Source organism: Aspergillus ambiguus, assembly GCF_047715705.1.
Source record: "Aspergillus ambiguus strain CBS 117.58 unplaced genomic scaffold BDV59scaffold_85, whole genome shotgun sequence".
Lineage (NCBI taxonomy): Eukaryota > Fungi > Ascomycota > Eurotiomycetes > Eurotiales > Aspergillaceae > Aspergillus > Aspergillus ambiguus.
This window is the reverse complement of record NW_027395598.1, coordinates 3303-23046: the sequence shown is the minus strand read 5'-3', so window position 1 is coordinate 23046 and position 19744 is coordinate 3303. Positions and strand designations below refer to the sequence as shown.

Below are 19744 nucleotides of genomic sequence, written 5' to 3'. Positions count from 1 at the left end.
GTTTAATTTTTTTATTTAACTATTCTATAATAAACTATTTAATAGCGGATTTAAACTAGTAAATATAAAATAATATTTTATATATTAAATTCTAATATATCTAATAATTAATTAAAAGACTTAATATTTTTCTATAAAATTAGTCTTATTTTTTTTGGAATACTTATAGGTACTAAAAACTAGTATTTATATAATATATTATTTTTTATATCTAAAATACTATTATTATTATATTAGTTTATCTAACTATAGTTAGATTTAATAATAGAAATATATATCTTTTTTAAAATTTAAAATATTTTATACTTAATATATTCTATATTTTTATTATTTTAGATATAACTTAGATTATTATTTTTTAGTATAAGTTTTAGCTTTTAAAAAATATTATAATAAATAATTAGATAATATAAATTAGATAAAGAAAATAATATAAACTATTTATGGAACTCTCGGGAGTTCGGTATAGCTGCAGAAGAATTCTAACTAATTCGATTTGACTTTAGATGTTCCTCACTGAATACTTAGATCTCTAGGAGGAACGCATAGAAATCTAAGAAAGGAATAAGTAGAAAGTAAGAGATAAGTCAGAAGAATAGGATACACTTTCTTTGGAAACTCATGTCCTTAATCCTCCAAAGAATCATGGGAAAATAGGCCACATATATATATATTGCAGAGATATGGGCTGTAAATCTGAATTAAATAAAGGGTCTGAATTAGAAGGGGTAAGCATGGAATGAATAGTGAATTAGAATGGAATAAATAGGGAGTGAATAAATGACTTAGTATGGCACGCATAGGGGTAATCCAGTAAATAATATAGTAATTCAATAAGCAATGCAAAATATAAATAATCCCGAAATAGTTAGTTAGAGACATTAGACTATACATCTAATACACCTCCCTAGTTTCTAAAGCTATTTAGAAACTACAAATTATAGGTATATAAGATTCAGCTTATTTTTATATAGGAATCCTATAGAAAAGTAAAATAAAGATAAGAGATAATTTAAATTAGGTAAGATATATCTTTTATATTTAGCTACTTTATAAATTCTTAGTACTTTAGCCCATAGAGTTGTTTAGTAAAGCTATCTGTAAGTATTTTATTAGTAGGCATCTATTAAATCTAAATAGATTAATTTTGGACCTCTTAGCGAAGCTAATAATAGTAAATATCTATATATTTTAATTTTAATCGATATAGTAAATAAGGCTTAGTAAGTAGGTTAATAGTCTGCTTATTATTATACTAAATAGTAAGTTACTATTCTAGATCGAATATAATAGCTTTAAAAAACCGTTTCTACTATAAAAACTGCTTACTAGCTATAGATATAGCTAGAAATTTAGCTTCGGTAGTAGAGAGCGTTATTATTCTCTACTTTCTAGTACTCTAATCGATTAGTCCTCTATAAAGTCTAAATATATAGTCTTTTAAAGACTTTTTACTTATAGAATTAGTAAATATAGCATCGCTAGTAGCTCTAAAAGATAGTATAGAGCTTAATAAAGTTGATTCCGATAATTAAATAGCTAGTTCAGGTCCTAAATAGCGAATTATATAGAATTGAGTTCTATATAAAAATATAATAAGGTAGTTGGCTATCTCTATATATCTCGCTATAGACTTTAGTAGAAATTATAAGAGCTTTTAGTAAGTATATATATAGTTAGGTCTCAATATAATAATTATATATAAAGTAGATCTAATTTTCTAATAATAAAGATAAATTTCTTTCGAATCTAATATCTGCTTATTAATAAAATTAAGGTTTTTAGCTAGTAAAAGGATAGTAGAAGGCCTTTAATTAGCTATTTTAAATTGGTAAGTAATTTTTTTAATATAATCTATCTAAGATATCTATATTTTTCGCTTTGGGCGATCTCTATAGATCTTTATATTTAGAAATTAAGTTATTTCTCTAAGATTTTTTATCTGATAGATTATACAGAGATATTCTTTAAAGAATCTAACTTTTTCTGCCTAATCTTTATAAAAAATAATAATTATATTATCGATATAGATTATTAGAATTATATAGTTATTTATATATAGGCAGGGATCCTCTGGTATAGACTCTAGGCGTAGTTTTTTTATTTTATTACCTATTTCTCTCTGCTAGAGTAATGGAGATCGTCTTAGTCTATATAGGGCCCTATTTAATTGGAATACCCTATTTTTAGGACCTAGGCTAGGTAGGGCCTGCACATAGACCTTCTCGTCAATAGGGCTATTTAAAAATACATTTACTGTATCTAGTTAAATAGCCTCTAGGTCAAATATAGCGGCTAGAGCTAGTATAACTCGTAGAGATCTAGATCCCAGTATTATAGCTCTTATTTCAAGATTACTAAGTAGCTAAAGATTTTCTCTTACGCATATTCTTACTTTAAATTTAACTAAATAGCTATGTTGATTAAATTTATATATAAATATCTATTTTAATAGTAGTATTGTCTGATTAATAGAATTAATAGCTTTAGCCGGTAATATAGTCTATATTTTTATATTATTTAGATGTTAGTATTTAACCTCTACTACATAGATCTATTTATTTTTAAATAGACTATTTATTATATCTCTCCAATTCTCTAATTTTAGAGATAGATTAGTTATATATAGTTTCTTATAGCTAAGTTAAGATGCGTAAAATAATTAAAAATAAGATCTTTTTAATACTTCTAGCTCTGGTAAAGATAATCTTTGCCTCTTTAGGCTAATAGGCTCTATTAAATCGTCATATTCACTAAAATTAAATTAGCTATTATTAATAATAACCTCTGGTGCTTGGTCTGGTAAGCTATTTAATAAATTGGATAGTGAATCAGATAGATTAGATAGTAAATTTAATAGTTTAAATTTACTATTATTAATAATGACGTCTGGTGGCAGTAGAATCAGTAAAGTAGATAGTAAATTAGGTAGATCTCTAAGTATAATATTATTTTCTACTTTATCTAAATAATCTAAATGATCTGAATGACCTAAATAGTTAATATTATTATTTTAAGCCTTTTCTAAATTGCTCGGTAGGCTCTCTATAAGATCAATTATATTATATTTATTATTTTTAGAGCTTAATCCAATAAACTTAATAATTTTATTAATTTCTATATTATTTAGGGCCTTAATTTTGGGTCTTAAGTTAGGATCTAGATAATCTATCTATCTAGAATTATCTTTATAGACTTTTAATTTATTAAATATATAGTCTCTCGCAGAAATAATTTGTCTTTTAGTAGGAATCTATATTTTCTATATATTTAAAGCTTGGTATCTCACTAGATATCTAATTAGAGCTCTTAGTTAAAGCTTATTAAGCTATAAAATGCTTGTAATTCGAGTATAGGCTCTATAGCTATATCTCTTTAAATTCAAGAGGTCTGGTCGAGGTTCTATATAGTTAGGTAGCTTAGAAAATAAATAGTATAAAGCTTTATATAATATTTTCTATTAAATTAAGTATATTAGCATTTTATTTAGAATATAGGCTGCTGCGCTAGCTATCTTAGGCTATAGAACTAATAGAATTCCTAAATCGATTATTAAAAGGTAAGTTTTTATAATAATTAGCTCTCCAGATCTTTTTATATATAGATTCTGCTCTAGATATCCAGGCGGTGGAGCTATAAGAATTAAACCTTCTAATTAGTTAGAGTTAATAAATTTACTAAGATTAAAATTATTATTAGAGTAAATTCTCTTCGGGTTAATATAGTATTAAGTCTAAATTAATTTAATTATTAAATTTAATAATTTAGAGATCTGATTCTTGGTCTATAAAGTCTAAGTAAAATAGTATTTAGTTATAGGATTATATATATAACTAATATAGTTTATATTCTTTATTCCTTTCTTTATATAAATAAAATCCTAGTAAATCGTCTCGAATAGCTTGTTATTAGGGCTAATAGGGTGTCTAGAAATCTGCCTTTTAGTCTTAGCTAGTAGGCATGTCTCGCATAATCCTATTATTTTATTAGAATTAGTAAATTTGACTTCTGTAGCTGCTTGCTCGAGATATTTTAGGGCTTTAAGTCCTGGATGCCCTAAGTACTAGTACTAGAGTTGAATCGAACCCTTCGATATAATAGATTAATTAGATTTCTAAATCTGGTATGCCTGAATAGGCTCCTGAATTACCTGCTGAATAGACTACTGAATCGGCTGCTAAATAGGCTTATTAACTGCTAAAGTCGATAGTCGATTTTAAAGCTCAGTCTCATAGGTTATATTTCTAGAGTTTACTGAAGTCTTACTTTTGTATAGAGTTTCTATAGTAAAGTAAGCTGAAAATAAGGTCTAGTCCTATTTAACTAGAAAGATACTATTTTCTTCATAAAGGTTATATATTTTTATAGAATTGAGAGTTTCTAGGTATAGTATATATAGATTATAGAATAGGCCTACCTTCTTAGCCTTTATTACTAAGAGAATATTAAGATAAAATTCTAGAATATAGGCACAATCCTTTAGTTTAAATATTATTTTACTATTATATGGGCTCGTAGGCTTTAGTTAAACAGTCCTAAAATCTAAAATTACTGCCTATGTATCTCTAATTAAGACCTTTAATTTTTTTAGAGTATATTCACTAAAGGCGGACAAATTATTATATATATAGTTATTTGCCTTTAGGGGCCGCCGTATCCGGAAACGGCCTCGCCCCATGCGGTTATGCCGTCCCTCACCGCCCGACCTCTTGCCGCTATATAGACCCCGGCCGCCCGCCCGCGTAACCGTCACGTTCTGTTTCCTTCCTCAATCTTACCACCGTCGCGCCTCTCGCTGAGGTGATCTCAGCTACCCCCCCTTAGCAATGTCGCTGCCTAATTTCCGGATGCGCCGCGGAAGGATGGCTGGTATCCTTGCTCCGGTCTGTCGCTGCGCTCATCCCCTCATCCGCATTCCTGTTGGTTCTATGCCTCTGCAGAGGCGACTGTACTTGGGTCTAACCACCTAATAGTGAACGAGAATACTTGCCCCCGCCTTACAGCGTCCATAGATTGAATGAACCGGATTGTTACACCGTGAGGCCTGCACTGCTGGTGTCCAGCTTGAGAAGACTGTCACGGACGTCTCCTTTCCTGACCTCCCAGTCTGGTGACGGAACTGGTTCCCCGTGAACTAGGATGCTGCGGTGTTTACGTGGCATTTGGGGGCCCTTCTTCCCCCTAGCCGACTGTCTGCTGCCGGCTATTCCTTTGATGAGAAATGCGATTGGCTTGCACTCTCGCGTCCAGCTGAAATGGGGCTGTCCAGGCCCTTCCGGCGCAGAGATTTTCGCTCCGAGATGTCTATTTTTGCGCTGCCTAGCACTAAATCATGCTTGCAACTCTCCACCGGTCGTGATAACGTGAACGCTGAGAAGAATTCCGCATCCCGACGTGACTTAGTGGAGTATATTCATATCGGTGACGCCGAAATGTAAGACGCGTGGCCATCCGGGGCCACTTATGCACTTCAAATCACCAAAAGGAGGCGAACAGACCTGCTCCTACCATTTCTGGTTGGATCTCCATCCAGCGGTGTATTCGTCGCTGGATTAGGGGGTGTTTCCTGATCTAGCAGGTTGATCCGGTTGTTATACGATATCCTGGCATGGCGATGGTCAGCGGGGCTGATTGGTTCTGGCGCTCTCTTCTGACAGTCGTGTGTGGTCAATCCCAATCTATGAGAGGGGAAAGTATGCGAGATGAATCAACTCAGCCTCGATGTACAGTTTCCCGTTTTGGTGATTCCAGCAACTCCCATAGTACAGCGCTCGGTCTATTGGTCTGTTGGTCTTCGGTCCCATGATCCTTAGGGTCTCGGAGGATGGCAACTGCGGACAGGGGAATCAGGAGCTGAACCGACAATACTGGGAAAGGGGCCTTGTAAGCGGCTCGAACATATAAAATTGTGAAAGTCCATCTGATGACTCGGCCGCGGTTATATGATGTTTGGTATATTTTCTGGCCTATCCTAACCACAAAAATGAGCGCCTTTCTGTTCTATAAGCCCAATTCGAACCCCAATCGCTTCTCCAAGAGAGAGCGGTTCAGCTTACAGTGTACCAAGTCTTCTGATAATTCTTCTAAAGCTACATCCCGGCCCTACAACGATCTACCACCAAGAAGCTCTCATCCTACAAATGAACCTAAGGACTTCACCAACGTCAACGGCTTCATATGTCGTACGGATGCCGGTATGCTGGACTACTCTTTGATACATAATGGCACATTCTAACCGTTGGTCCAGCTCGTCTTCCCCAGCTTCAACATACCAGTGATGAGCACGATGGTATGTTTCATGAGGACTGCACTTCATTATGCAGAACGTTCTCTGAGCATGAAACGGACCGTCGAGCCGCTACATTGCCGATGGCAGAAGCGCCTCCTTGTAATCGAATTCCTTCTGTTTATGGAGTTGACGGTTTATCTTTTAGCACCATACCGTCAACCATTGAGCAAGATACCGTCGTACAAGGCTCTTTCGACGATCAGATATGGGATTCAGCAATAGTTGACGGACGTTGCCTTGACCCTCGACCACCTTTGTTGGACAGTGACAAAGAACACTGTTCTGTCTCTTCGGACCTGGCATATGCACTAAGCCCAGAGGAATACACCCTCGACAGAAGTGGATTCCGACCTAGAACATCCTTGAGTCCAGCAGGATCTGGGCTTCAGAGGGACGTCAACGGATCATTACAGTGCAGTTCTGGTCAACGCGATGATAGTCAAGGATGCATTCATGCCTCAAGAGCCGAAACGCACTCTTATCCCGATGGTAAGTGCGGATACTTAGCCATCTCTATGTTGTTTGGTTTGATCTCTCTTATTCTGAGGAACTGACGCAAAAAGGAGCAGAAAGTTTAACCCTGCAAGGCCTTGATGGTCTTGACATCGCTCCTCCAATGAATAATACACCGGAACAAGAGCCATCCTATGAGGCTCCTGGTTTGTGCAATGGGCTGCTTCTGAACGACCATATCATTGATGGATGCCTCAGCCCAGGCCGATCCGGCGAAAGCGCACCGGTCGAAGATATGGACTATATGTCTAACAGCGATCTCTGCACTGTCATGGACGATGATGATCCTGCTCTTATCCCATCAGATTCCATCTCTGTGACCAGCGCAACAACACATACCTCGCGACCACCATCACAGAGGTCTGGAAGAACCCCAGGCCACCCGCCTGGAGATAGGTCCAAACAAACGAGCCCCCCGTCTGATCCAGGCCCAGAGCAGTGCTTTTCACGCCGGACAGACTCGGAAAATTATGTGGAGAATGAGGCTAGCAAATGTGATTATTTGAGGCCTCGAACTAGGTCTCCAAGCCCAACGAAGTCGACAAAGGATTATATTGAATTTTCACATATAGAAATATCAAACGTCTCTACAGCGAGAACGGATCGACTTCCAGTGCTTGATCCTAAGGAAGAGGTCGAAAACCCACCATGCCGCCATTTCCCACCAAACCGCAGGCCGTGGCGGTTAGAAGGGACTGTTTTGTCTATCGACATCAGGGAGGTGCAACGCCTTCCTATCTTCGCTGGAACTTCCAGTTTTCGCGTGCTGGATGGCCAACTTTTCCAAACCATTACTTTGAGCCTGGGAGCCGTCGATTCAGGTCTCCCGCCAAAAAAGCAACCACCCCGCGTACCCGGACAAAGGGGTGTCTCTGCAACAAGAGGCCCACTTTCCTCCAAACAAAAACGATATCTCGTACAACTGAGAAATGAAGGACACACGTGGAACCAAATAAGCGTCAAATTTCCTGGAAGAAAGAAGGGCACTCTCCAGGCAGCTTATTACAAGGAACTGAAGTGCTTCCCGAGCCAAGTTTCCCGAAGTGCGCAGCGCTGTTCCAGCTCACGCAAAACATCGAACGCAAGCAATTCACTCAATTCACAGTCTCATCTGGCGAAGGATACGGGAGATTCTCGATACTACCTCCGAGCCAGGGCCAATTGTTGAATCAATTTATACCATCTAATCAATCCAAGTACCGTTTCGGCATCCCTTTGTAGATTTCGCATCTCTGGCTGATATCAACGACCCGTAGATTATTCAACCACGAACTTCTACGTGAGATATAAAAAGGATACTCATATCTCTCTGCAGGTAAAAGAGCACATTGGCCATTTGCCTTTTCCTCGTGGATTCATCAATCGTGCCCTGTGTTCTGTTGAGCAGGGGATGATCCGAAATGGCATGAGGGAAATGGTTTGGCGAACCAAGGTATCTCAGCTTGCCAAGGATTGCGATCACAGACTGGCTGTTCGGTCACGAGTGCAACTCACCAACCTATATACGACACATCGATGCCACGCATCATGTTGGCCACGTCGGTTGGTTGCCGCGTACGCTAAGAAACCCAACCATCAGATGCTTACGTATTGTCTGACATTGGGGTGTGACGTGCCAGCAAACGATTCGCGCGAGGAGGAGCTTCATTCAGCCTCGCAGTACCCATTTCTCACTGTCAACCTCAACCACCTGCCAGGAATTCCAGCATTATCTGGGAGCCGCAAAATCTCAGCCTATTTATATTGTCCAAGTATCCTTTATCCCCATTTGTGTGGTGTCTAAGAGTGCTTGAATCTGGAGAAGATAATGTCTAGTGAGTCGATCGATACCTTTGCCGAGGCATGTATAGACTCCTAATTTTATTCTACTCAAAGGTAGTGGATATCATCATTTTCGAGACGCAGAGAAAGAAGAGGGCCGACCATCTGTTCTATACGACTACTGCAAAAATGCTCTAGATCAAGGCCATGAAAATTGCATATGGATATGCATGAAAAACGGTGGAAAATGGATTGCCCAGGACATACGACTGGAAGAATCATCGCTTCCAATACGGCTTAATGAGCTTCGAAAGATCTTCAGTTGGTGGAAACAGTATTCCTTCTATTCCGCCATTGGTGTAAGAGAGATCATGGTAAACCTACTCATGACCTACTCCCCTTTTCCTTCATGTACCTGACTGTTTGGCTACCTAGATCCGCTTTATGAGCTATGACTCTGCAAAGAACGAGATAATCGTGGTCGTCACAGATTTCAATTACAATGAGTTACGAAACTCCATTGAGGACTCTATCGACTATATCTATGAAAGCGGATTCGAAACAGATACATGCGGTGTCTCTATCCATGGTAGAAGCTCCTGCGATGAACCAAACTACAGTTCCTGCCCAAATACCAGATACGATGCTACTAGTTCACCCTATTGTGTCGCTAGCCGTGTCCGCGAATTATCCTTACGGAGAGGCAATCACAATTTCCTGCCGTCCATGCTGGAGTATTATTGGCAGAATGGCATCGAAAAACGAGCCGTCAAATTCTTGCAAGATAGTCATTATGTTACGAGTTACGAGTGAGTCGTACAGTTCCATTTGCCAATGGCACTTTCTGACTATCTGGGAACAGATATATCGCAACAGACAAATACATGGATGCTGCAAACCCGTACGGGAAAACAGTATACGCCTTCACGGTTGTTGAAGGATGGCACCTTCGTTACATGCTCTTGTTGTTTATAGGTGGCGTCCTTTGCAGCGTCTGCGTTGTTGCAGTTGCAACTGGTGTTTGCCAGAGCTTAGAATGTGGCTTAACAGCTGGGAGTTATGCGCTTGGGATCATAACTGTTCTTTTGGCGACAATGACATTTCTTAGTGCCGTTCTCTGACACGATCTCATCGTGTAGGGCTTGCTGAAAATGCTAAGTACAGTTAAAGGTATAGAAAAGATGTATAGATGTCGACCACATGATCTAAGTTTCGGTCTGGATGGTGCACTCAATTGCCCGATAATTCGATCTGCCCGTATAGTAAGTAGTGTTGCAAAATGAGCCCATCAAGTATACCTTGGCGATTTTCATGTATTGCGTGGTACAGCGAAGCCGATATCTACATATCCCCTAACAACAGGAATCGCATCTCCTCTTCCAGGGGCGCCAGCACTTGTTCTTCCACGGCCTTACAGAATTTCTGATCCCGCAACAACGCTTGAGGGTTCACGAACGATTGTAAGCAATAGGCTATGGCACTGAAGAATGCACAAGACACGTTCCCTCGATTTTTCTGCTCCCCGAGCCATCGCCGCGCAGCAGAGAGATCAGTGAGCTCGGTTACTTCGCAGTTAGGGCCAAAGTCCTCGGTGCAGTGTAGAGTCTCTATATGTCGCGCAGAATTGATTTCCAGGAGCATTATGGCAAGTGCGAGGAGGTTTGAGCAGTCGTTGGCGCGGCGGCGCTCATCCCCACCGCCCGATGTCCCTGGCCCAGTATATCAGTGAGAACAACCTCTCTATGCACGAATGGTGCCCAGCTTCGCACTATAACCTGATAGGTCATTAAGGGGAAAACTTACCCAGCGAGTGTCTGTGAATCAAGTATGGGTGGTGGAGGTCCACAGAGGTATACGACCGATCATTTGCTCTCAGAAAGGCAATGTCACGCTTGCACACCAAACTATCCAGCCAAGGCGTAGGACTCAACTGGAGTACAGATGTGGTAAGGGTGATTGCCAAAGTATATAGCTCCATCATCGAGAGCCTTCCCTGGATCTTTGGTAGTAGGTCCTCCAATGTGACCATTCTCTCCACGTACGAACACGCTCTTTTTGGAACAGCCTTTCCGCCACACAAAATCCCTGTTTCATCAAAACTAAACCCAACGCAGGAACTGGCGGTATTTTGGAGCACAGAACAGATGTCTTTGATCTCCTGCAGTTGCGAAAAATCTTCGTCATCTTCCCCTTCATCCTCGGGAGCGGTAATGACCACACAGACAGATTTTCTGTTATTGAAAAGGTGAGACAACAAACACTATAAACACCGAATTACACAACTTCGAGGTGCCTTACTGGTTTCTCGATGAGCCTAGATTGGTTATTATTCTTGTATTATTCTTGTATGGATCAGTGCCAATAACCAATAGTTACCCGATACATGCCGCGCAGGGTCCCCTGTCTTTCCAATAGTGATTTACCAATAATAAATCCCTTCGTGGATGGGCTTGGCGCGCGGGAGTCTTCGACCTGAACAGGCGGAACTCGCAGGACGCAAGCGAACTTCGCTCATAGCGAGGCAGCCTCGCGCTTAATAGGCAAACTTCTCCCCACAACTGCAGGTCTTCCTATAATCTTACCAAACAACACCTTGCAACGACCAGCCCCCAACGGCGGTTTACAGAGAAGGCCGTGAGAAACGTCTCGACACTAGAAATGTCTCAGATGTCCACGCGAGTCGACACTGAAGGAGACCAGTCTCGAAAGCGCAAGTGGTGGAAAGAGCACAGAGACCGAAAGAGAGCGCTTCAAATCCCCCGAGAAATCCACTGGGGATCATATAATCTCGAATTTCCAACATTTGGCAAGAGTGGCATTGCAGAATTAAAACGGTTTATTCAAGCACTAGATAAAGAGTCACAGCCGGCGAAAACGAGAGCAGACATTATCAGAGATGTTATGACACAGCTTCGCACGTCCAATCGGCCCCTTGAAATCATAGCCCGAATCCCATCGATTTTACCAACCTCGGGCGAAGATATTATTACCCTAGAAGATTCGCAAGCGCTATACAACCGTCTCGGGGAGAAGTTTGACAAACCATTGCTTCATCGAGCAGAATCTGGAGACTCACTTAGTGGTCGGAAATTACGCCTGGATTCCTTCTGGATATACTTACGCGAGGATCCGCAGAAGATGGTGGACGTATATGATTGTTCGGTCGAAAACCCCCTTCAAAGAACTTATCAAATGACAGTCCATGAAGTCTTAGCGCATTGGGAACGTCCAGCACATGAGCGCCATGCATTGAACCTTTTGGATATAGAGAACAGGCTGGTTGATTTTTGCCCTTATGAGATCTTACAGCGCGATTTGTCTCAAAGGATACTGCGCAAGGGCTCAGAGAGCATTGGGAAGACGAACTCGAGCTTCAAGCGTATTCGACAAGAATTCTTTCTGTTGAGTGGATCGAATGCTATATCGTCAATCCATGTGGACAATGCAAGCCAGCTTACTTGGATACTGATATTGGAAGGTCGGAAAATTTGGTATTTTCCTCGGAAGTTATCACCTAACGCGGTTCGCTGGTTAGCCCTTATGGGATCACAAAATGTTCAGGGTTACGAAGGAGGTTGGGCTCGTGTGGAGCTCCGCGCTGGAGACCTGTTGTAAGGATGTGCCCTGGTAATGAGATCTAGCTAACCGAAACAGGGTCTTGCCACCTAGCTGTCCACATGCCGTATTCACACCGGATGACTGTCTCGCCGTTGGAGGACATTTCTTCACAGCTGCTCACCTTGGTACAACTCTTTGTGGACTTAAGCACCAAGAGGATTGTCCTGAGATATGCAATGAAGATCTGGACCCTACAACGTATAGTCTTCTGGGAGAAGCGCTGAATCATTTCGATACTATCGGCACCTACGCAGAGCAAGTGGACGTCCTGACCTGCTCTTCGCTTTTTCTCGATACCTTGAATCCGACGCCCATAGCGGCGTTTTTCAAAAAGATCAGGCCAAAGCATATGCCTAGGGATGTTGATAGACAATACTCAAAGGTCATAAGCCAGCTGGAAGCAAGATTGGATGGTCAGAACCATCTTATATCAGCGCGCAGCAATTTTCTCGATGAGCTGATGCATTTAAGAAAACGTCTTGTGGCACAATGGGAAAATGAGTAGTGCTTGTACATGTGCCATCTAAATGGACAGACTTCCATCAGCAGGTAGAGGCAAGATTTGGAACTTTCTAGTTATCAAGGAGCTTAGGGGACTTGTGTATTTTCCGAGACATCTTCAATGTCGCACCCATTAGGCGAAAGAGTGAGGTTATTTTCGCATGTCTGCAAATAAATGTCTTGAGACCAACGAGAATTATCCAGCAATGGCTCTCCTAAGGCTATACCCGTGAATTGACTCGGGATATAAAATACATAAGAAAAATCGCAAACAAGATATTCAATATGCAGTATTAAAAAATCTGCCTGCTATTTGGCCTTCAAGGCACGTCCAATGTTCACAGCGGGCGTCAAAGTTGGCAAAAAAGAGGGAGCGGCTATCAGAATCCTTCATAGCATACACTATGCCTACCCCATCGGCAACTCTGGCAGGCCAAATTCTCTGTCTGATGTGGATATACCCATACCAAATATTCTTCAGTAAAAAATTAGAAGCCCTTTCAAAGTAGGCACGAGAAAGCTCATAGAAACCAGGCCTGGCTTCATGGGGTTGAAAAATAGGTATACCGCGAACTAGTCCAGGCGTAAGTGGCGTCACCCCATCCTCTCCATCGGGGTATATTAAAAAAAAATTCAAATATTGCTGATTTGGATCATATACTAGGCCTTTATCGGTAACCTTGAGCTGACCGACCTGATAGTCATCCTCACGGGGTAAGAGGATATAGATATTAGGGCCACTAGGAACGATTTGAAGACCGCGCTCTGGTTCCTGATCCATATTCAACGTGTATTCCGTTCTTTCTTCGAGGTCAAACCAATTAAAACGTAGGCCAGTGTCTAGCATAGTGCAAGATACTATGCTTTTGGATGATATGACACTAGTAGGGCCGGGGAAGATCGTCCGCAGAACGTAGATGACTTGCCATGAGCCATTCCTCTCCAGTTTGATAGAGACAAGTGACTGGATTGAACTCAATGTAATTGTCAGGATTTGGTGGTTGAAATGACACATCCTGATATACGACTCCTGGTAGTTAACCAGTTCCTTAGAACCTACTTGGAGTTCAATGTCGCCAATATTGATAGAGTATTCCTGGGCCCCGCTGTAGTTGTTGTAGATCCGAATACAGCCAGACTGCAGGCAGCAAGTCAGGCCACCGTAGCACATAAATTGTTCTTCAATATCGAATGCAATGTGCCGAATTGAGAATGGTTTCCCTTTCCTGATAGATGTATCAAGATTGAGAGCGCGTGTTATTGCCCCAACAACGGTTAACTTTCCGGTAACGACGAGTCTTGCCTCATCGGGATAGTCGCCTGAATATCTCTGGCATGATGTTAGACTTTATAATAATTAATTCCGTGCAAGAAGAGTACCTCAATAAAAGAAGTACCTATCTCCATGAAACGACGGCAGGTACTGAAAAGGTTCACAGAATCCCCTATAGACAGACTCTGTATGATGCAGCACACAAGATCTGGAGGCAGACTTTCCATGGTGCGGATGCTATGCTGGACGTCCGTTTCTAATGGAAGTACCCAGAAAGGAGCCTGTGAAACCCCCGATAATGCTTAGCTTCCCGCTATTGACTAGCTTTGCCTGATGGGTATACAGATATTTCTGTAGTAATATTAGATATTTTTAATAATCCTTTAGGTCCAGAGAGAATACCTTGAAGTGCCAGAGAGCATCCATAAAATAACGACCAGTACTGGATGGTTTCACAGTCTCCTATGGTCAAGTTCTATACTACTTTAAGTACAAGCCCGGGAGATAGCTTTTCCGTACTTTGGGTATTAGGATAGAGTAGTGTTAGGAGTATGGATACCTGCATGGGTGAGGTGGCTGGAGCAGCCAACATGAGATATATAAAATTTCAAGCCGATTTTTCCGAGAACACGGAGAGTACTACTCGATCTAACGTTTTAACGCCCGCTTAGAGCAAATAATTGCGGCCAAGAGTATGTACAGAAAATAATATAGACGATGCTATCGTATCCAAGAAGAGAAATACGGAGACATATCATATCAAAAAAAAGCCACATCGGCAGGGAAAGATGACAAGGATTCTAGGCCTTTGACATTGCATATCGTAACACAACCCCCCCACCACCCCCCCGGCCCCCCTCCCGTATTATAACACTTTAATATAAGCTCAAATAAGCTACTTCGGCGGCGGCGGAGGTCCGCTTAGTTTCAGTAAGACTACGGCCCCTAAAATCCTACACTGTCAAGATTCACCCGTACGATATCTTTGCCTGTATAGAGATTAAAGATATGTCACTCTCCGTGTTAATGATAATCAGATGTAGATAGGCGATTCATAACTTCCTCGTCGAGCTTTTCAACACTAAACTCCCGAAAATAGTCCCGTTCCTCCTTTGGAATCCACATTAAAAGGGAAGTTTTAATCATCATTTCGATTTCGGCGATTATAGACGAGATATTTCTGAGACTTTGATTCGGAATATATGCGGCTTCGACGAGACTCGTATAGTTCGTGGTACACCACTTGGCGCACAATTTCAGTCGTTCTTCCAGTAGTGCGATGAGGTCGTCCCTCTCTTCCTCTTTCTTAATTTGGTAATGCCTTCTCTTGTAGGCTAAAGCGACTTGTTTATCTTTGTATGGCATGCCTAAGGATTCGAAAGTCCTGATATATTATGAGTTTATAGCGCATGTACTACACACATATTGGACTTACCGGCAGCTCTAGTGTGGGTTAATTGCCTTCAAAAATATATCCTTAGTGATAGCGTTCCCTGTAGGATTATAGTTGACAGCTTCAAGTAAAAGGTGGATAATTGTTATTCCAGATAAGGTTGCAAGTGAAAATAACTTCTTCCATCGGACGAAGCACTACTATTAAGCCCAGGGCACTTTATAGTAAATAAATGATTATATCTTATATTACTAGGTATAACAATACTCTTCGAATGACTCGAAATTTTTTATAGAGATAATCCCACTCCACAAGCTCCCGTGCCTTGCATAAGCTAAAGTCGTAATATCTTCAAATAATCCGAATTTGTATTCCTCTTGGAGGCGGATTTTGAATGAGATGATCGCCTGATCTACCCATTTCCTGATATCCTGAGCTGTAGAATTAGGATCATCTTTGTATTATAATAGGTAACCTTGGATAGAGGCAGCCGTGGACCAACCAGATGGAATGTTGCTAGCAAAACCATTCGCCAGATGTACTTGGCATTATCATTCTTCATGTGGGTGGCGCTGGCGCTCTAGGTCGAGAGATCTTCTTGCTTTGAAATGGAGTAATAAAAATATAGGATATAGACATATCCACAGTATGACTATCCACATAGAAAATGTCAGAAGGGCCGCGGACATATCTTCTGTCCCTAGTATATGCCGTGTTCTGTTAGATAATCTTTCGCGGTGCAACGAAAAATTTCTCTTATACTATAAAAGCGGATCTAGTATATTCTCCAAGAACTAATCCAGCGTAGAGTGCTTTAAGTACAAGACCTGTATATTCTTCACGATATTGCTAGTTCTAGACCTCTTGGAGACACTAACTAGGCATGCTCTCTTCATCAAAGACAAACAAGACGGCGTTGTTCTGGCCCCACTCTAAGTGTTTCCCAGACCTTCTTCGGTACGTATGATTTGGCGATATCAAGATTTAGTTGGAGATTTTCTTGATCTTTTTGAGGAAGATTTCTGGCGTCGATTTCCAACGGGCAAAGAACATGATACATATTCACATTAGGATCTTTTCGAGGGCGAGCATAGAACACGATCCCAGGAGGGCTGATAGAATATGAATGATAGCGTATGAAGTATGAGATTCCAAACTGACTCTCAGCGTCAATAACGTCGTAAATCTTTGCTGTAGGCCGGTCCATTGGCCGAGTGCTCTGATAGCCTTGCTCAGACGTATTCGTAGGTAACGGAGGACTTGTGGATTCGCTTTTTGATGACCTGAAGCGAAACCAGGATGCGAAGAAGCCAAGACAGAACATTACAGTATATATCGAAGGACTTTGCGTACTGCAGTACAATATTGAGCCTGCTCCGTCAAATAGGAACGCACAGGACAGATTTCGTATCTTTATAGACTGCTGTGGTACGGGTTATCGAAGAGACGATAGAGTGCACTTTTAATAAAACAGGACTGTATGTAGCGGCATAAGCATCGTTCCTTAAATTGAGTTGTGTATCTTCGTAAAGCTTCTTCCTATTAATGCTTTGGCCCGTGATAGATTCATCGAACGCCATCATGGCGTGGTACATCTCCTTGCTGTTTAGCGGATATCTCTCAGCTCCAAATTGCTTCTAAAAATATTGATATTTTTCAATAATAAAAAGAATAACAGTAGAGCTCCTTTGAATGGCGGGTTTGCGCGTCATGGAGCTGTCAAACACCAGGCACGGCGTGGCATACGGTTCGTGGGAGGTTAGGAGATAACGTGGATGCAACATTTTCAATATATAGAATTCTAGATTTCCTATACACATGATGTGTCAGCTATCACGAAATAATCCCAATCTGACATTATTGGACGGGAGATAGCGCGCGCGCTATCTCCCGTCCAATAGGATCGGGGTGCTTAATCACTTTGGTCTAGGCGAGAATGTATCACGTGGAAATGCTTTCCGTTCGTTCACTGCCCGACCAGAGTCGAAAAACCTAACCCGCTGAAGCTCCGCGTTCCATAATATGTTCGACTGTCATTAATTTAGATATTGGACACCGGCGTCGTGAATTTCGGCTTTCACACATATAGTATACTCAGGCAGGAAGTGTGTGGACATATGTCTGTGTATAGTAATCACTATTTAGGCGTCTATTTCTAATAATAAAGCGTTTTAAAGCTAGTAGATATGACATACGTTTGCGACACAGGGAAAAGGAACATGTTCTGGTTTATCACTTAACGCGTCCGATAAAGAATCTATACTTTCAGTAACAGTTCCGTTATCACAACCCGTTAGCCGCTATTATGATCATGAAAGATAGAGTGTTTTGTGAATTAATGGAATAACCTGACAGTTGGTATGTTAAACCTAGTAAGGTTTACTATCCTTCGATCTTTTGGATCAATCGAAGGACCTCTGCATATTATCGAATTCCTCGATAACTTGGCATTATATTGGAGCTTCTCGTCTAGTTCCACTGGGACGTTGTTACGTCATAACAGCACGTCTGCTAAGATAATCCTCAATCTTACAAGACTATGAGCAAAGAGAGTCGTAGCTCATATCTTTCTTGGTATTTCAACCGTTGATTATGTATGTCTTGGAAACGGTTAACTAGGTTATCACCTTATTAAGACTGGTGACTAACCCGTGTCACGTGAGACCCACGTAACGTTGTCTCACGTGACGTTGGGTATTAGGCACCCCTCACCTCCCCCGCTGTCTACTTTCTATTCATATTTGGTTATCCGACGAGCGAAACGAAACATCTCCCAGAATAGACCCGTGAATCCCCCGATTCTCTATTTTGTCATGGAAACCCCTCTTCCGGAAAGCGCCAAGTGCGTCGTGGATAGGATAAGGACGCTTATAAGCAGTAATAACGCGGAAAAGAAGGAAAAGGAGCCTGGGTTGACTTGGAACTACGTGGGAATGGAAATAACAAAAGAACTGGACAACCTGAAGAACGATAGAATGTTAGTGCCTGAAGGAAGTAGGGTAAGTTGTCCCATCAATACACTCATCCTCGGTCACTTTTGAATGACGCCCTTTATTGTGTGGTTAGGCCGTCGCGTGTCATGCGTACCATGTCCTCAGAGGCGCAAACATATTGAACCCTACAAGTCGACTACTTTTGATTATCGTCAATGGAACGCCAACCCTTGACAAAAACTTCCGTTTACTACAAGACAAGTATTATACCCTGGAGCAAGAACGGCCACTTTTCGGGCAGGGCGACTTCATTACGATCGTACTAGAAATAAGGAAATGAGGGACTTGAGAAGAAGGTCTTTCATTAGCGGACTATACCCTCGGAAATTAGAAAATTTTGAAACGCAGTGTCGACATTGCTTATAGGCTCACCCTCAATAGGGTAGAGGCCCGGAAGGAACGTTGTATGTGAGTTCCCTGGAACAGAAGGTTGCCTGAACGATTCACCATCTTCGAGGGGCAAGATGTCCGATAGTGGTGCTGACAGTGTGTGCGCGGGTTGTTGCACAGGATGGAGTCTGCCTGGTGTGTCTCTAGGTTCAAGAGGGTCCAAGTCTGGCAGTGGGTAAGGTGCCAGCGGTGGACGGACCTCTAACTGTGGAAGAGACTCAACGTGTGGTCTAGCGTCTAGGCGTGGGCGCTTTCGCCTCTTTTGCTCTTGCATAAGCGTCTGGATCCGATCTGTTGCAGGAATTAGCATGGTTTGTTCATTGGAGTATCAGGAAGATGGGCGTTCACTATTGTGGTTAGCTATACACATTTGCATCCAACTAGCCTGATATTCGGCCAAATATTTCCAGTCACTTGACCGTAGAGCAATGGCTAGCTCTTGGTAGTAGCTATATTTCAGGCGAGTAAACAGTCTGGAGCAGCAAAAGAGAATCCCAAGGATGCCTTGACGCGGTTGCCTGTCCTGGAAAGCTGCCCGTGAATAAATTCGATCGAACACAAGCCATTTAATACCATAATCTGTGTACTTTTGAGCTCTTTCCTGGTCCAGAAAACCCTCATGTTCGACCCAGAATTTAATGTGGCCCCTCTTATTTTTGACAGCTTCGATGTCCCGGCAGAGGGCGTCCACTCTTGTCTCTCCATACTTACTCGCTTCCCATGCCGTGAAATCATCGGCTAGAGATATTTCACTTAGACTCGAGCGAAACTTGTCGACTAGAGACTTGTTTTTCCCTTCAAATAATCTGATGTCAACGATTCGAGGGTCGTCTGATGCCCAATCCGTCTCATCTGATAAAGAAATTTCTGGAGACAACTGAAAGATTGCCTGTATCTGTACCTTATTGCGTTCTAACTGCTCCATTATGTCCTTGACCGGGCCTGGGGCCTCGCCGTTGGCCTCGCCGTTGGCCTCGCCGTTGGCCTCGCCGTTGGCCTCGCCGTTGGCCTCG

The 19744-nt window shown here is 41.5% G+C and overlaps 9 protein-coding genes across 9 annotated transcripts; 4 read left to right on the top strand and 5 right to left on the bottom strand.

Annotated features, from left to right (window-relative positions):
- The first annotated feature begins 6309 nt into the window (after window positions 1-6309).
- On the top strand, window positions 6310-8164 carry BDV59DRAFT_189943 (uncharacterized protein). The gene is made up of 2 exons (XM_073691686.1): window positions 6310-6778; window positions 6859-8164. Exons 1-2 carry the CDS (start codon window positions 6370-6372, stop codon window positions 7968-7970), a joined length of 1521 nt encoding a protein of 506 aa, XP_073542550.1. The 5' UTR covers window positions 6310-6369; the 3' UTR covers window positions 7971-8164.
- Window positions 8156-9779, top strand: BDV59DRAFT_189941 (uncharacterized protein). Its single transcript, XM_073691685.1, has 5 exons — window positions 8156-8356; window positions 8422-8616; window positions 8678-8937; window positions 8999-9372; window positions 9426-9779. Exons 2-5 carry the CDS (start codon window positions 8610-8612, stop codon window positions 9682-9684), a joined length of 900 nt encoding a protein of 299 aa, XP_073542549.1. The 5' UTR covers window positions 8156-8356; window positions 8422-8609; the 3' UTR covers window positions 9685-9779.
- Window positions 9780-9794: 15 nt separating this feature from the next.
- On the bottom strand, window positions 9795-11060 carry BDV59DRAFT_162775 (uncharacterized protein). Its single transcript, XM_073687583.1, has 3 exons — window positions 10862-11060; window positions 10367-10794; window positions 9795-10272 (listed from the first exon to the last, which is right to left on the bottom strand). Exons 2-3 carry the CDS (start codon window positions 10590-10592, stop codon window positions 9905-9907), a joined length of 594 nt encoding a protein of 197 aa, XP_073542548.1. The 5' UTR covers window positions 10593-10794; window positions 10862-11060; the 3' UTR covers window positions 9795-9904.
- On the top strand, window positions 10895-12801 carry BDV59DRAFT_162914 (uncharacterized protein). The gene is made up of 2 exons (XM_073687586.1): window positions 10895-12174; window positions 12218-12801. Exons 1-2 carry the CDS (start codon window positions 11222-11224, stop codon window positions 12684-12686), a joined length of 1422 nt encoding a protein of 473 aa, XP_073542547.1. The 5' UTR covers window positions 10895-11221; the 3' UTR covers window positions 12687-12801.
- An 8-nt stretch (window positions 12802-12809) lies between these two features.
- On the bottom strand, window positions 12810-14657 carry BDV59DRAFT_189923 (uncharacterized protein). The gene is made up of 3 exons (XM_073691684.1): window positions 14358-14657; window positions 14063-14306; window positions 12810-14012 (listed from the first exon to the last, which is right to left on the bottom strand). Exons 2-3 carry the CDS (start codon window positions 14180-14182, stop codon window positions 12963-12965), a joined length of 1170 nt encoding a protein of 389 aa, XP_073542546.1. The 5' UTR covers window positions 14183-14306; window positions 14358-14657; the 3' UTR covers window positions 12810-12962.
- Window positions 14658-14810: 153 nt separating this feature from the next.
- On the bottom strand, window positions 14811-15591 carry BDV59DRAFT_189921 (uncharacterized protein). The gene has a single exon (XM_073691683.1). The coding sequence runs from the start codon at window positions 15318-15320 to the stop codon at window positions 14979-14981; it is 342 nt and encodes a 113-aa protein (XP_073542545.1). The 5' UTR covers window positions 15321-15591; the 3' UTR covers window positions 14811-14978.
- Window positions 15591-17096, bottom strand: BDV59DRAFT_189919 (uncharacterized protein). The gene is made up of 2 exons (XM_073691682.1): window positions 15851-17096; window positions 15591-15784 (listed from the first exon to the last, which is right to left on the bottom strand). The coding sequence occupies exon 1, from the start codon at window positions 16670-16672 to the stop codon at window positions 16244-16246; it is 429 nt and encodes a 142-aa protein (XP_073542544.1). The 5' UTR covers window positions 16673-17096; the 3' UTR covers window positions 15591-15784; window positions 15851-16243.
- Window positions 17097-18026: 930 nt separating this feature from the next.
- Window positions 18027-18887, top strand: BDV59DRAFT_162604 (uncharacterized protein). The gene is made up of 3 exons (XM_073687580.1): window positions 18027-18347; window positions 18415-18745; window positions 18840-18887. The coding sequence occupies exons 1-2, from the start codon at window positions 18162-18164 to the stop codon at window positions 18619-18621; spliced, it is 393 nt and encodes a 130-aa protein (XP_073542543.1). The 5' UTR covers window positions 18027-18161; the 3' UTR covers window positions 18622-18745; window positions 18840-18887.
- Window positions 18841-19740, bottom strand: BDV59DRAFT_162747 (uncharacterized protein). Its single transcript, XM_073687582.1, has one exon. The coding sequence runs from the start codon at window positions 19654-19656 to the stop codon at window positions 19060-19062; it is 597 nt and encodes a 198-aa protein (XP_073542542.1). The 5' UTR covers window positions 19657-19740; the 3' UTR covers window positions 18841-19059.
- Between the last annotated feature and the right edge of the window lie 4 nt (window positions 19741-19744).